General features: G+C 38.5%; 1 protein-coding gene across 1 annotated transcript in view; it reads left to right on the top strand.

Annotated features, from left to right (window-relative positions):
• The window catches only part of drosha (ribonuclease 3 drosha), a 221,289-nt gene that overhangs the window by 156,074 nt on the left and 49,200 nt on the right, over window positions 1-16,015 (top strand). Inside the window, exons 14-15 of the mRNA XM_083144582.1 lie at window positions 6,693-6,913; window positions 9,626-9,757. Of these exons, the coding sequence (XP_083000708.1) occupies window positions 6,693-6,913; window positions 9,626-9,757 (353 nt within the window). The remainder of the gene's footprint in view (window positions 1-6,692; window positions 6,914-9,625; window positions 9,758-16,015) is intronic.

The raw sequence follows: 16,015 nt of genomic DNA on the forward strand, positions 1-16,015 counted from the left end.
CTTATTTGGCTCTTAAAAATAGATATTGAGGACACATTTCAAGTTTCAAAGGGCACTTTGTTCCACAGACTGGCAGTGGACACCATGAAGGAATTTGTATAGAAATTGGAAGGGGAATGGATAGCTGAAATATCTCGTGCGATCTTGTTAAGGCTATGGGAATCAGAAAGGACTGAGAATCTGCTTGAGTTATAAGAGTTTTGTAAAAAGACACCCAGTATTAAACATTTTTTGTATAGAACCAGAACATACGAATTATTTGTATGTATTCATAAAAAGAATAATAGAATGTCAGAACTTTACACTAAATATTCATGGATATATTAGATTTACGAATACACTGTTACACTTATTTGATTATGTTGGTCAATTAATTTGTCCCATCTTAAAATACAGGGTTTTTACGAATGATTGGAGCTGTTTCATGAGTTCACTGTAGCTATATTATTTGACATATTGCCATGAAATTTTACAGTAATGTAGAAAAACTCAAAAAGTTTTTTCTCTTGCACTGGTTGGCCGCGGTGGCTCAGTCGGTAACGCGTCTGACTACCATGCTAAAGGTCCCGGGTTCGATCCCCGGCCGGTTCAAATCCGGGAACTTTTCTAACGATGGAAGCGGCCCCGGCGCCCACCCAGCGTCGAATAACATGGGTACCTGGGGGAAACCCTGGGGGGTAAAGGCGGTCAGGGGCGTGATGCTGATCACATCACCCCACTCACGACCGGATCAAGAAAGTGTGGGGCGTTACCCCCACACCCCCTATACGCCTTCATGGCATGGTGCTAAGCACAGGGGAGCACTTTACCTTTACCTTTACCTCTTGCAGGGGTGTTTCGGATTTCAGTCAGGAGAGTGCAGCACTGAGCAGTGAGTAAACATGGCGACAGGCGCTGAGAAAGCTTATGCTGTGCTGGAATTTCATGCATATCAGTCTGTCAAAACAGTACAACGACACTTTAGAACAAAGTTCTGGAATTTCATGCATATTAGTCTGTCAAAACAGTGCAACAACACTTTAGAACAAACTTCCAGAAAGTTGCACCGAGTGCATCATCACTATAAACAAGTTTTTCACAAAAACCATCCTCTTCCATCAGTTGTTTCATTCGTGTAGCAAAGTCCTTGCGAACCACTTCTCCGTGGGGCATGAGGGTTTGTACCAATTCTAAGCGGTAAGGCTTCTGTTGCAATCGTTTCCGTAGGATCTTCCAAACGGTTCGTTGTGGAATGTTCAACTCTCTGCTTGCTCTATTTGTCGACTTCTGTGGGCTACGTGTGTAACTCGCTCGCACGCGCTCAACAGTTTCTTTACTCACTGGAGGCCGACCCGTTGATTTCCCCTTACAGAGGCATCCCGTAGTTGTAAACCATCGCCGAATGGAGTTGGCACTCATTGCACCTTTCTTGAACATTGTTCTAAAGCATTGTTGCACTTTTTTGACCGACTGATATGCATGAAATTCCAGCACAGCATAAGCTTCCTCAGCGCCTGTCGCCATCTTTACTCACTGCTCAGTGCTGCACTCTCCTGACAGAAATCTGAAACATGCCTGCAAGAGAAAATTTTTTGGGTTTTTCTACATTACTGTAAAATTTCAAGGTAATATGTCAAATATTATATCTACAACAAACGCATGAAACCGCTCCAATCATTTGTAATAACCCTGTATTTAATACTCAAGGAAATCTCAGTTCAGATACAGGCAACCTAGATGCAGGTTGGCAGTTGATATTAAAACATGTAAACAACAGAAATGCCTTACCAGACAGCATGGAATAATTACCCACTAACACCTGATAACAGTGATTTATTCATGCAAAAAATTATTTCTCGGTCCATACAACAGTTTTACCCATTCCAGGAAATTCCCCATTTTATCCTTTTACCTTATTTTACCATGTGCTGCACTTGTTTCTGCTCATAACTCCTCATTGGAGACAAAAAATATCATACATTTGTCAACGTCAAGATGAGAGACCTTTTACTGTATTAATTAAATTATCGATGGAACAAATTAGTTGGTACTCTATCAGTATTGGCTGATGTAGGGAACGACTTTATATGTAAATATATATATTTATGTATTATGCTGAAATCATGTTATGTTTTGTATTATCTTTGCAAATCGTGGCATGTAGACTCAAAAAATTCAGTTTTTGTTTTTCATATTTGTACATACATTAGATTTAGGCTCATATTTTACATATTTTAGTTATTTTTACATATTATTTCCACATTTCAGAACATTTCTCAACATATACTTCATATTTGCACAATAACTCATGTCCCAGTGTGACTGAAAGAGTTGGGTCAATTTCTTGCAAATAACTGACAACGACGGAAGTGACCTTAAACAAACGAAAGTTTACAACTTTTTTTATTCCCTCCAATAGCGTTAATTACAAGTTTCCTGTCATCCGAACAATATTTTTTTTCCTCTCCAATTTTACACCTCCCAACTGATTGCTTTTGCCATTGTAAAAGGCTTCAAAAATCCTATTCATTTACAATTGTTGTCAACAATACAGATTGAGGCCTCAAGCATCGGCTCCTGATTGTTACAATCGTTGGAAGAGAGTCCCAAGTTGAGCAGCCTATTGCTAACCCCACCCTCGCTACTATAGTTGCATGCCCGACAGCAGAACCGGAAGCAATAATTTTGTGGCATACAGATGGAATTCCTCTTGAAGACAGTCACGGTAATAGTTACAATACTGAGATTGTATTTTATGTAGATTGTTTAGTGTCTTATATTATTAAAAAGGTAATTTTTGATTGATACAATTTATCTATAGGTAGCCTGTAATTTAGTTCAAAATACTGTAATTTAGTTATTATTTTTGTCAATATATATACCGTATATACAGGGAGGTTATTTCAGTCGTTCACCGCCATCGTGTCGGCCGGTCGGCGCCGCCTTCATGCAACAGGTCCCGGCAAATTGCGTTAGAGGAAGTCCGTAACAGAAACAGCTTGTTTTGTAATGTTTCCACTTTTCACAATTACAGTTACAATTACAATTGAATAAGCACGTACCTTGTCGCAAGGATGCTGGAAAAGGTGTCCTCCCAAATACAAATATTTCTGGCACCTTATTTCTGACATCTAATCTTAGATTAGACATCGCTACTTTATCCTCAGTTGTCGCGAGAGCACCGGCAGCTTATCGGGGGAGTTGTCAGCCGCGAGACGGCGCTTCATACTGCACGAATGAGACAGTGTCGGCAGTGATACCAACCTTAGGGACTTTTCACTATATTTCGCCCGCGTAGATTTTGCCAAATGAAGGAAAACGTAGGGACTTTTTTCAATCTTGGAAAATAACTTTTTATTGCGCAAAGGTGCAAAGCTTACTCGCCAGTCAGCTGCACTTTCTTCGTGCTCGGTTTGGAATGAATGGATTAGTTTATCTGGATACTTTAGTGAGGAAGAGAAAAAACAACTAACCAACAAGTCTCCATCAGAATTTTGGAACATGTTATCGGTTACCGAGAACTTTCAAGGCAAGTTATTTTTTGAAAACATTTCCACTCTCGCGAAAATAGTGCTAACATTGCCACATTCTAACGCGGAAACTGAAAGAATATTTTCAATGTTACCTAAGTGATACAAAAACAAAAAAGAGAAATAGAATGGGACCAGAATTGTTAAAGACTTCAGGAAATACAGCATCACCAACCAACATCTATCTCTTCACAGCAGCAGCATGTATGACTTCAAATAACAGTAAATGACTCAACGTTATTCAATAGGGGTGTGCGGGATCCCGAAAAGTCGGGACCGGGATCGGGAAAAGAAAATTCCCTTCCCGATCCCGACTTCGGGAAATGACTTCCCGACTTTTCGGGATCCCAAGCAGTCGGGAAATACCGAATGGTCACTTTAAAAAGTCGTTAATTCTCGACGTTTTCTTCATTGTAAGTTTCTGGAACTTATCATAAATTGTACGTTTTTATTCTAGAAATGCAAAAACAATCACTTAAAGTGAAAATGACATGTAGAATTCGAGATTTCCTGAGCTTCGGGAAATTTCGAAAATTTCCCGACTTGGTCGGGAAATTGCAAATTTTTCCCGTTGCGAATGTCGGGATTTAAAAAAAATTCCCGTCCCGACCCAAAACATTTTGTCCCGCACACCCCTATTATTCATTAAGGCAAAAATTTACAATACCGGACCCTTCTGTAATTTCTATGCTACGTCTTATACTCACGAAATAATTAGTCGTGATGATTTATCTCAAGTTAACATGTTGGGGTGAGGTGAAAAAATTGTTCATTAACGTGTAGAAGTTGTAAAATAAGCATTTCAATTCTCGCAATGATTCTCCGTATACAAGTATGGTAGCCATATTTGTTGATATGAACAATTGACGTTCGCAATTAGTTACGCTGTCTACAGCGTTGCCACACTGTTGATTTCATACTTGGAGAGCATGGATCGTGTAAGAATGGCGGAAGAGAACAGTAAAAAAGTTGTTAATGTTGTACAGATTTTTAGGTGGAGTGTGCAGGAGGATTTCGTGGGGTAATTAATAAACTTATGGATTTCGGTATATTGCCTAAAGAAGGGGATTACATGTGACAGTGACAATCACGATGTAGAAGAACATGTGGAATGTGGACTGATTTGATTACAGGTAAGCTTGGAAACAGTGCATCGATCGTAAAATTGCAGGATACGAAAATGGTGTCTTCGATGATGAATACGATTTTTTTATCGGTTCGTAATCACAATTAGCGCAAAACCATTCACGGATAGCCCCACTGACCATTCTCGGTAAGGTTAGGTTAAGTTAGGTTAGGCAAGGCAAACATAATTAAAATTTGGGGTCGAAAAACCAAGCACGGGTAGCCCCACAAGCCATTGACGGATAACCCCACGAACCATTCACGGTAAGGTTAGGTTAGGATAGGATAGGATAGGCAAACATAGTTCAAATTTGAGGTCGTAGCAATATCAGGAATGTATATTTCATTTTTTAAGTATTGGAAACACAAAATCTTCCGGTAAGTAATGAGCAATCGTGCCGATCACGGACCACTCAAATTCACTTATTTTGCTATTTCTACAGGTGACCCACAAATTTTAACTTCAAATTCGTGATTAGGAGGCCTCAATTAGTGAGTATGCGAAATATTACAAAAATCGGGGAGGGGTCCTGTATTGTAAATTCGCTCCTTCATTAATTGTGGAGCACCGAGCAGAAAGATTTGGTAAGTAAATGTGTATATTTTCTCTTCTGTTTTGCATGCTAATGAGGTGTTGTTTTTTTAGACGCTTTACTTGGCGTAGGGACATTTGGTCAGTTGTAGGGAGATTTTTACTATGTCTGTAGGGACATTGCCGGAAAATGGTTAGCAACACTGTCGGCTACCAGACGTCGTGAGTGTAACGTACCCTCATGCTCACTTCTGTTTGCGTTTATCAGTACACGTCTTTTTAATACTGTGTTATTGAGTTGGTGTGCTAGTGCTTTATTGTGTGTTAATTGTTATTCATTCATTAGTTATTCCGCTAAACAAATATAGTCTTGAACATCGAGTTTTTATGTACGATAATTACGTGAAAACGAACTCTTGCAGAAAAGTGGTCAGGCAATTACGAGAGACAGGATCTCTTGAACCTAAGAAACGTGTTGTATTGCTGTTGAAGGAGGTCATTTTCAATATATCTTATAACACACCAGGTTAGTGATCACTATTATTAATTTTAAATATCATTTTACGGTTTCGGTTCGCTTTATGCGCCGGGATGCTGTCTTCCCTTTCTGTCAACTGACGATAAAGTAGCAATGTCTAATCTAAGATTAGATGTCAGAAATAAGGTGCCAGAAATATTTGTATTTGGGAGGACACCTTTTCCAGCATCCTTGCGACAAGGTACGTGCTTATTCAATTGTAATTGTAACTGTAATTGTGAAAAGTGGAAACATTACAAAACAAGCTGTTTCTGTTACGGACTTCCTCTAACGCAATTTGCCGGGACCTGTTGCATGAAGGCGGCGCCGACCGGCCGACACGATGGCGGTGAACGACTGAAATAACCTCCCTGTATATCTGAATCCAGTTTACTTCGAATCCAAGATGACCCCCCATTTTTCAACAAGGTATTACAGAAAAACTATTTTCAAAACTTACGAATGGTTACCTTATTACAAGTAACTGAAGGAGACAATAAAAGTACTGGTACACAAAAAAATGAAATCAGATACAGACATCCCTTAGTCAGATACAGATCCCACTTAGTCCTTCTCACTTGAATGGCCCACAGAATCTGCAGTTAAAGCTTAACGGAAGCTCGTGGTTCTGTTCAGTTAAGAAAAAAAAACTCCACATAATATGCTGCGAAAGCAAGACGATCCCGTACGACGATCCAGCAAAAAACCTCGTCTTGGATTCAGAAATATATGGTATATATAATTAATATCCCTAGGTTTTTCATAGTTAATGTATAAATGCACAGTTATTTTTCAAAGGCAAAGTCCATTACATATATTAATTAATGTAATAAACCATCCATGTTCTTAATGAAACATTTGCAATTATTAAGTATATTGATACTTAAGTATCTCCAAAAATTTTACATTAGTCCAAAGTTAAATGTTAGCAAGCAATTACCATATACTTACACTTATCTGTGTGTGTGTGTCACTGAAATATGTTTTCTCCGTATTATCATTTTTACAGGAATAAACACACTAATAAATATTATGTCAAGGTTTGGCAAGAAGCAGGAAACACAGTCAAACATTACACATAATGAGAGGCTGGAATTTTTGGGTGATGCTGTGGTGGAATTCCTGACATCCATTCATTTGTTTCACATGTTTCCTGACCTTGAGGAAGGAGGGCTGGCAACGTACAGAGCAGCAATTGTTCAAAATCAGCATTTGGCTGTGCTGGCCAAGGTAAGATTGGTATAAGAACTTTTACTCAGCATATGTAGAATATAGAGATGAGACAGCGTAATCGGCCAATATAGACATATCGGTGAATCAGGTTCAGTAGGGAGAGAATTGTTTTAAGTCAGAGGAGAGAGTACTAAATTAACGGATTTGCTTGTTGACTCAGTTCCCATGCAAACTGGCCTCCCACACTGATGTTCGTCACTAACATTTCGTCTTTTTTGAAAACTCATCTTTCCACCCATTTATACATTCTCCCCTGACTTAAACAATTGTTTCCAAACAAAGAAGTTATGTGAACTACGGATTTTATTCATGGAGTATTTACATTTTTTTTATTGGATTGGTAGAGTATTGGTATTAAACTGTTTGTAAACGATCAAATGACTCACAAACAAGTCATTCATTCATTAATTTGAACGCTTTAAAGGAAATGATGTCAGAGACCATGTCATTTTTCTCGTTCGATGCTTAGGTCAAAGAATTACTATTTAGGAACAGTTCTGAATAGCGCCATCCAAGCCTGACTATCGACCAATCAGAGCACATGCTATTGAAATTGATTACTGGAAAGAAGCATCGAGGTTCAGAATGCTATTTATCTATTCTGTGGTGAAAATAATGCTACACGGAAACTGTAAACACTTGGTTCTGACTTGTGAGATGGGAAATGAAGAGTGGTGGAACATTCTTGTCTGTATCTATTTAATAGCAATTATTCAATAAAGAATATTGAATATTTTTACAGCAGTGAGTAATGTGATAATAAAATATATTTGATAACCATCCATAAATATTTTGTGTTGATCTTAAATTGAAATTCAGATAAACACACAATGAAAAACAACTATCTATATATATCTGTGGAAATGAGATTTTCATAAAATTATTTTGTTGTGTTCACATTGTTTTTGTGGTGTCTCAGATTACATTTAGGCTATTAATTCTGAGAAAATGCCCCACTTGTTCCTTTGGAAATAAAATTATCTTTGTTATGGTTAATCTCTAGTCTTATTTCTGTATTTTCATGCCGTACACACTGACATGTTTTGGTAAAATGTGAACTTGTCCAATTTTTCTTTGATTGTGTACAATTTCAGACCATTCAAGATTTCCAGTAGGAAGTGTTCAATGACTTTCAATTGTCGATTTTAGTGTTTAATACAACGACTTGTTCATGATTCATTTGATCGTGTACAGCCAGCTTTAGGAAATTTTATATCATTTCCAGTTAAATGTTCATATATGTTTATCTATATTTTTGTAAATACAAGATGTGCTTTTTTTGACTAATAGAAAATGTTTACATTGAAAGCAAACCAAATAATGCACAGTTACTCTAAAATGTCTTATGTACATATAAAGGGTGTCTCAAAAATATGGGCTTTTTTGAAAATGTTAGTTTGCAACACTGCAATATATGTGCCGCCCATAATGCACACAACGTGAAGTAGGTACCATGCCATTCAGTTGCCATGGAGAAGTGGGACGGTGCACAGCATGCATATGCTGTGAAAGCATATTATAAGAATAACGACAGTGTGGAGGCTGCACGTCTAGATTTTCGGCGACATTATCAACTTCTGCGACATGCAGAAGTTCCATTCTTGAATGCAGTGCGAACTTGAGTTAAAAAATTTGAAGCAACAAGTTCAACCTTGAAATTGAAACAAACAGGTCGACCTCACAGTGCTTGAACACAGGATAACTTACAGACTGTCCAGGCTACCGTCGAGAGACGTCCAAGACACACTGTTCGACGCCAAGGTTCATCTCTGTAGCTGCATAGGTCAAGTGTTCACCATGTACTGAAGTTTGACCTTAAGTTCCATCCATACAAACTTCAGATCATCCAGCAATTGAAACCAAACGACCACAAGCAACACATGGATTTCAGTGCAATGTCCAAAATTGGACATTGACGAACAGTTCATTGACAAGGTGTGGATGTCAGACGAGGCCCATTTTCACCTCAGCAGCTTCGTCAATAAGCAAAATTTCAGATATTGGGTCCCTCAAAACCTGCAGTTAGTGCAGGAAGTGCCATTACACAGCCAGAAAGTGACTGTATAGTGTGCAGTGTCATCATCTGGCTTCATAGGCCCTTATTTTTTAAAAAATGGTGAAGGTAACCCAGTAGCCGTAAATTACTTTCCACACATTCGTGACAACACCTGGTTTCAACAGAACGGGGCAACATCACACACAATTCGGCAGTCATTTGCAGCATTGAGACAGTTGTTTGACAATAGACTGATTTCTTGATTTGGTGACATCCCATGGCCCCCCAGATCCCCAGATCTCTTGGTTCTTAGATTTATTTTTGTGGGGTTACCTCAAGACAAGGGTGTTTGAACATCGACCTGCATCAGTCGAGGAGCTGAAGACACGAATCATCGAGGAAATCAACCAGATTCCTGGGGACATGTTATGTCGAGCCATGCACGATGTTCCTAGACGGCTTCAGGTATGTTTACGCAAAAATGGTGGCCATCTTACTGCCATCATCTTCAAGACATGATGCTATCTTGTGACTGTGAGTGAATTAATTTAGTAATGGCATACCCTATACTATTCATAACCATGAATACACTTAGTTCGAAGTTCATCTTCTTCTTTTATTTAACCATTTAAAAAAAAGGCCCGTATTTTTGAGACACCCTTTATATAATGTAAAAAAATGTTATTTACCTGTTCATTTTTTCTTACCTGCAGATCCTTAATTTAGAAGACTACATGCTTTATGCTCACGGATCTGATCTCTGCCATGATCTGGAATTACGCCATGCCATGGCCAATTGTTTTGAAGCCTTAATGGGAGCCCTTTTCATAGATGGTGGAATAAAGGTACATACTTTAGGAATAATGGTAGCAAAGTGACTACTCACCAGGAATTCCTGGAATCATGTGGGAATTATAGGCTCCGGGAATGCATGAATTCTGCATGAATTTTTGTCCATAGATGTGAGAAATTGCAGATTTTATTAATCCAAATCCCATTGATTTTATATATATTTATAAATTCCCTGGAGTTTTTTTTTTTTTTACAATTGAGCTTTTATTTTTATTGAGGAATTGAAAGTTGCATAGAAAATAAAACACAATTATCTCAGTCCGTTTACTTTGTTAGTATCCTTTGCAGAGCATTCCATCTAACAGGTGGAAAATTATTGCAAGACAAGTTATCTTGAAGTTGATTAGGTAACTTTTAGTTCGAAATGGTTATACATTTAACAATTTTTCGTACATTAGTATATTCCGTAACATTTGTGACTTATGTTTGTAGATGTATTTCAATTTCGTTTTATTGATTATTGATTTGGTTTATTTTACTGAGTTTTCTGCCACTTTTGGCTAATGCAAAGGTGAGGATGAGTCATGATGTGATGAAATTAATGAAGAGACACTTACAAAGAACACCCATGCCCGGGCTGGGTTCAAACCCAGGACCCCTAGCGGCGTAGCATGCTGTTAAAACCACTCTGCCACAGAGATCGGCTAGGTGTATTTCGAGTCTTGAGTAGCAAATGTAAACTCCGAACCTTAAATGAAATATTTCAAATGTACAGTATATAATGTTTAATTGAATCAAATTAGAATTTTTGGATCCATTGGAATCATACAGATGCTTTATGTTGTTAATATATTTGTGTGTGTATGCGTAGGTGGCGAGAGGCAGTAATGCATAAAGTTGTGAAATTGAGAAAACATTTGCTTGTACCCTTGATTTTTTAGTATTTTGTATTGACAACCAGGAATTATTCTTGAACTTTATCATGGTCCCAGAGTGACTACCCTGAGTAGAAAGAAATATTTTTTAAAAAAATTCTAATTTATTTTTTTGTCGCTTTTCTGCCTCTTTTGGTTAATTGTGACAATGAGGATGAAATTGATGAACACTCACAAAGAACACCCATGCCTAAACCTAGATTCAAGCTCAAACACTCGTCCATGAAAATAGGCAGCTGGGTAGAATTGCACTCGTGCCACATATGGGAAAAGCAGAGCGAGAGTGGGACAAAATTCGCTGGTTCCTGTGCACTGTGTGGCAACATCAAGCAGGCCGTGTTGCCTAGTTTGAGTGTCGGACCCTCTCTCTGGGGCACTTGTGTCATCCCTGATCTTTCGATCAAATACTGTCAGTTTGTATCACATGGATTACAAAGACCAACTCTACAACGAGATCTTTCATTCTCTTAAACCTTCGAGGCCCTCCCCGATGGCGCAGTGGTAGTGTTGTTGCCTTGTAATCAAGAAGTCCCGGTTCAAAACCCGGTGGATGCACATAGCAGAGTGGTTCAGATCCCACTTTAAACTGTAGGTTCAGTCCCGATTAGCCTTACTGTGCATAAAGTGGACTTAAAACAACAATTCAATCTTAAACCTTCGAACACACTGGGTGTTGTGCTCCGACGTAGCAACAGTGCGAACTTCTGCCACCTGCCTAATTTCATAGCCGTACGTTTAGGATCCCTGGCATCATTATGCAATGTGCTAACCACTTTGTCATGGAGGCTGGCCTCTTGCAAGTTGTCCATATGTATAGGCTTAGAATTAATAATATTCTGGTATGAAACACTGTGAATTTATATTCCTGAACATTCCTACGTTACTCACATGTGATCTTTGACTTAAAAAAATAGAATAAAAAACACATGCATCTAGAGACCTGCACAAGACCTGGAGCAGACCCGTTCGCGATACATCACTCCTAAAATGTCATACAACCTGCGTAACACCCTCGGTTGAGCAGCTTGTCTGACCACCTGCCCAGATCGTTCCTGGCAGGTATTGTGAACCCGCAGTCCTACGATACCTAGTAGGTCTCAGTGCATTCTTTCAATCAACTGCACACCCCTCCCTCTGCATGACGTAGTTGCTTCGAGTAGAAACTACACCGGTCACGCACCTGTCTGCAGTGTTGCCAACTGCAATATATTTGCACTACTTAGAAAGGGAACTCAGATTCGTAAGCCACATCGCCAGTGAAATGAGCTTTTAGAATGTTGCTACTTTTTCCCCCACACACATTGAAATTGGTTTTCGGTGGTATAGGCTCCATAAGAATATGTCGTAAACAACCAATAATCCAGGGCACTGGTGGAACATGTCATGTTCAATGCTGAAGTCGTGAGTAGAGCAACACACTGTTCTACTGCGAACACCATAGCCGTAGCCAGGCAGGGGCCAGGTGCATTGCCGTTACCCTCCCCCCCTTCTTTCTGAAGTTTGGTAAACTACTTTGTAAAATTTTTCTTTGTAGCTAATCAGTGCTGATTTATTCATTCTAGTTTTTGGACTTTTAACCACTGTTATTTTTTAAAAGAGATTTACCTATGTTTCGGAGCCTCCAAAACGTAGGAAGCAAGGGTTGGTGGACAGTCTCAACTGTTACGTCAGTGTGTTGCCAGGACAGTACCTGTCAAAATGCCGTGGATGTGCAACCGAGTGCGAGTGATTGTGATATTGGGTTTGTGTGGAAAACATGTTGACCTTCAAACCAAATAAGGAGCAAGTGCGGCATGTGCGACTTGCAAGACAAAGATTGCCCTGGCCAGCTGAAAAACTTCCAAGATGCCGAATTGCAAGCACTGTTGGACGAAGACGATACGCAAATGCAACAACAACTGCCAGAGAAGTTAAATGTTGGTCACCAAACCATATCTGATCGTCTTCATGTCATGGGAAAGATCCAGAAGGCAGGAAAATGGGTCCCACATCATCTGAACGACAGACAAATGGAAAAGCGAAAAAGGGTGTGTGAAGTGTTGCTTTCTCAGCATGAAAAAAAGTCTTTCTTGCATCGGATAGTGGCTGCGGACAAAAAATGGATCTACTTCGAGAACCCAAAATGCAAAAAATCTATGGGTTGACCCAACATCAACTGCAAAACTGAATCGCTTCGGAAGGAAGACAATGCTGTGCATTTGGTGGGATCAGAAGGGTGTGGTGTACCATGACCTTCTGAACCAACTGAAACAGTGAATGCCGTTCGCTACCATCAACAACTCATCAATTTGAACAATGCTTTGATCGAAAAGCACCCAGATTGGGCGACAAGACACGGAAAAGTGATTTTGCAGCACAACGCCTCATCACACACAGTGAAAGGCGTTAGATACACCATTTCTGCCCGCCCGCCATACTCACCAGATGTAGCCTCTTCGGACTAATACTTGTTTTCATCGATGTCTCACTCACTTTCCCAGCAACACTTCAACAATTACGAAGATGTCGAACAATGGCTTTCTGACTGGATCACCTCAAAATGTGAACGATTTTTCTGGAAGGGCATCCACAATTTGACGGACAGATGGGCACAATGTATAGCTAGCGATGGAGCATACTTTGATTAAAGCATTTGTCACCTTTCTCCCCAAATACACTTGTTTTCTTTCGGATCAATTAGGAATTATTAACACATTCGGGTCTGGCCTCATAATACAGCATTTTTACCTCTGGTCTGCGGTTTTTGGTTGTTTTTCAAAAAATCATAGAAAAAATATTTTTAATTTGTTTTTATTTGCCACATATTTCTTAAATCTACAAGACTTCCTCTTTTCAATGAACAAAAATTTGTTAAATTTTCTTTTCATTTTCAGACATTTTTTAATATTTTTTCAGCAATGTTTTGTGAAGAAGAAAAAAAGTACAACATTGTAACAAATGTTAATATAGAGATATTTTAAGTTCGTAATCTGGAAATTTCAATAATTAACTACATAAACTATCAATACATCTTTTGAATCTTGCATAAGAATACTTCTTATGTGCACATAACAAAAAATAATTACAAATTACAAGTAATTATCTTTTGTATGAAAAAGTGGCTGCAGGACAGGACCAGACGATGTATCAGTTGGTTCTGCATCATCTGTAAAAATTAATCAAATAAATAAATAAACTAAATAAATAAAATAAATTTTCATTTGACATACACTATACAAAATAATAAATAGAAAAACTAAAATTACATCAGTGCATGTAGGAGAATTAAGCAAGAGGAAAGATGAACCAAAAAAATTACCTCTTCTCACTTCATTCATAAAATACTAGAGTTTGCAACACTTTTTATATTGTCAACAATAATTATTACGAATATAACCTACCTTTCAAATCTTCAAATTCATCTGCATCATCAAAATCGTCGCTAACTTCAAACTCTGAGGTGGAATCCTCTATGCAGTCTGGATCTAATGACGCCATTCTAAGCAATGCACAGTACATCAACCCGACAACAAACAGTCGAAGGTGCGAGATAAAAATAGCACATGAGTCACCTAGCAGTCGGAATTTCAACAGAGGGGCTTGAATGAACATGCGCATGAGATGAAGTACAAGCGAGCATAGCCCGTCGTTCAATCGGCAAAGCGATTGCATACCGCAGGACGGGCTAAGCCCGTCGTTCGTCCACATTGACTTTAAGTGCACTGCGGGCTACACCCGTCGTGAGACCCCAATGTGTTAACCGGCACACCTGGTAAAAAATAACAGTGGTTAAAAGTCCAATAACTAGAATTTGTAAAATTTGGTTGTAGTGACAAGTGAAAATGTAGATTGCAAATATTATTTTGCTCAAAACTTAATATTTAAATTCACAGAATACAAAGAACAGATAGGCGTAATATTATTTCATCTGATTTACAAGCCGAAGTCAAAGTAGCAGGAAGTAATTAGAATATTTTCTCTCGGCTTCAGCTATGAGTGGGAAGATATTGAAAATATACTGTAAGTATTTGAACGATATTTCTAGATTTTCTGTGTCCTATATTAACTTAATGATTACACACACACACATAATTTACTTTCATATAATAATATTAAACCTTTGAAAATGAACTTGGTTTATAATGCCCTCCCTGATAACCCATGAGTGCCCCCTAACCAATCGATTCTGGCTACGGGCCTGCAGAGATGCAACCACGAATTTTCGTTTGGAGGGGCAAGTACCTGGATAAATGTGCCATCAACAACAACAACAATATAAAGTAACATCAAAGGCATTATTCTCATAAGTCATGCAAAAAGAAGGTGGGTAGAATTTGTTTCTAACGCATTTGCATTTGTGTTGAAACAAAGGATTTGAAATATTTTTTCAACATGTTAATTTCACATTAGCTAATAATGGAAAACAAGCACACAAACTTTTTTTGAAAGAAAGAAAGTGCATGATAAATGCATTCTCAATGTACATATGGCATGTAAAATTTTCATGTACAGGGTGTTTCTGTGAAAACACCGTGATTTTGAAGTACAACAACATTTTTTAATATACCCATTGTAAGATAAATTTACATGGTCTGATAAATCAAAGATTAAAGTTTAATGTAAGACATGTTCAAAGTGTCCACCTTGACGATTGTACACTTCCCTGACCCTGATGCACATGTTATCAAAAACCTTACCAAGGGTTACGTGACTAACTGCTGCAGTACACTGCTCAATGTTTGCCCTCAATTAATGTAAAGATCGGGGTTTAAGCTTGAATACCTCCTGCTTGAGGTAACCCCATAAAAAAATCACAAGGGTTAATGTCTGGGCTGCATGGAGGCCACTGTAACCCTGTTCCATAAAACAAGGGATAGCGATTGGAGATCACACGATTGGGGAATTTTGTGTGAAGGAAAGTACGGCTGTTGTATGCGGTTTAGCTCCATCCTGCTGGAACCATTGCCGACGAAGTGGACACCTTTTACGACGAAGACCAGGATAGAAGTAATGCTCAAGCATTTGCAAGTAATTTTCTGATGTGACATAGCCATCAAAGAAGAAAGGTCCAATTATGCCATGTTTTGAAATAGCACACCAAACCAAAAACTTTTCCGGATGCAGAGTTGAGTCTACCATTTCATGCAGATTTTCTGTTGCCCAAATCCTTATATTTTGTTTGTTTACTTCACCTGACAGATAAAAGTACGCTTCGTCTTTACACCACAAGTTACCAATAATGTCAGGGTCATCAGCAATTAATGCACTGAACTGATTTGCAAAATGCAAATGCCTTCTTTTTCCAATGACTGTTAATTTTTTAAGCATCTGCATTTTGTAGGGGAACATTTGCAAACGAAACAAAACAGTGTAAAACATTGGAAAACAAAATTTATG

Source organism: Lepisma saccharinum, chromosome 23, assembly GCF_977018435.1.
Source record: "Lepisma saccharinum chromosome 23, izLepSacc3.1, whole genome shotgun sequence".
Classification (NCBI taxonomy): domain Eukaryota; kingdom Metazoa; phylum Arthropoda; class Insecta; order Zygentoma; family Lepismatidae; genus Lepisma; species Lepisma saccharinum.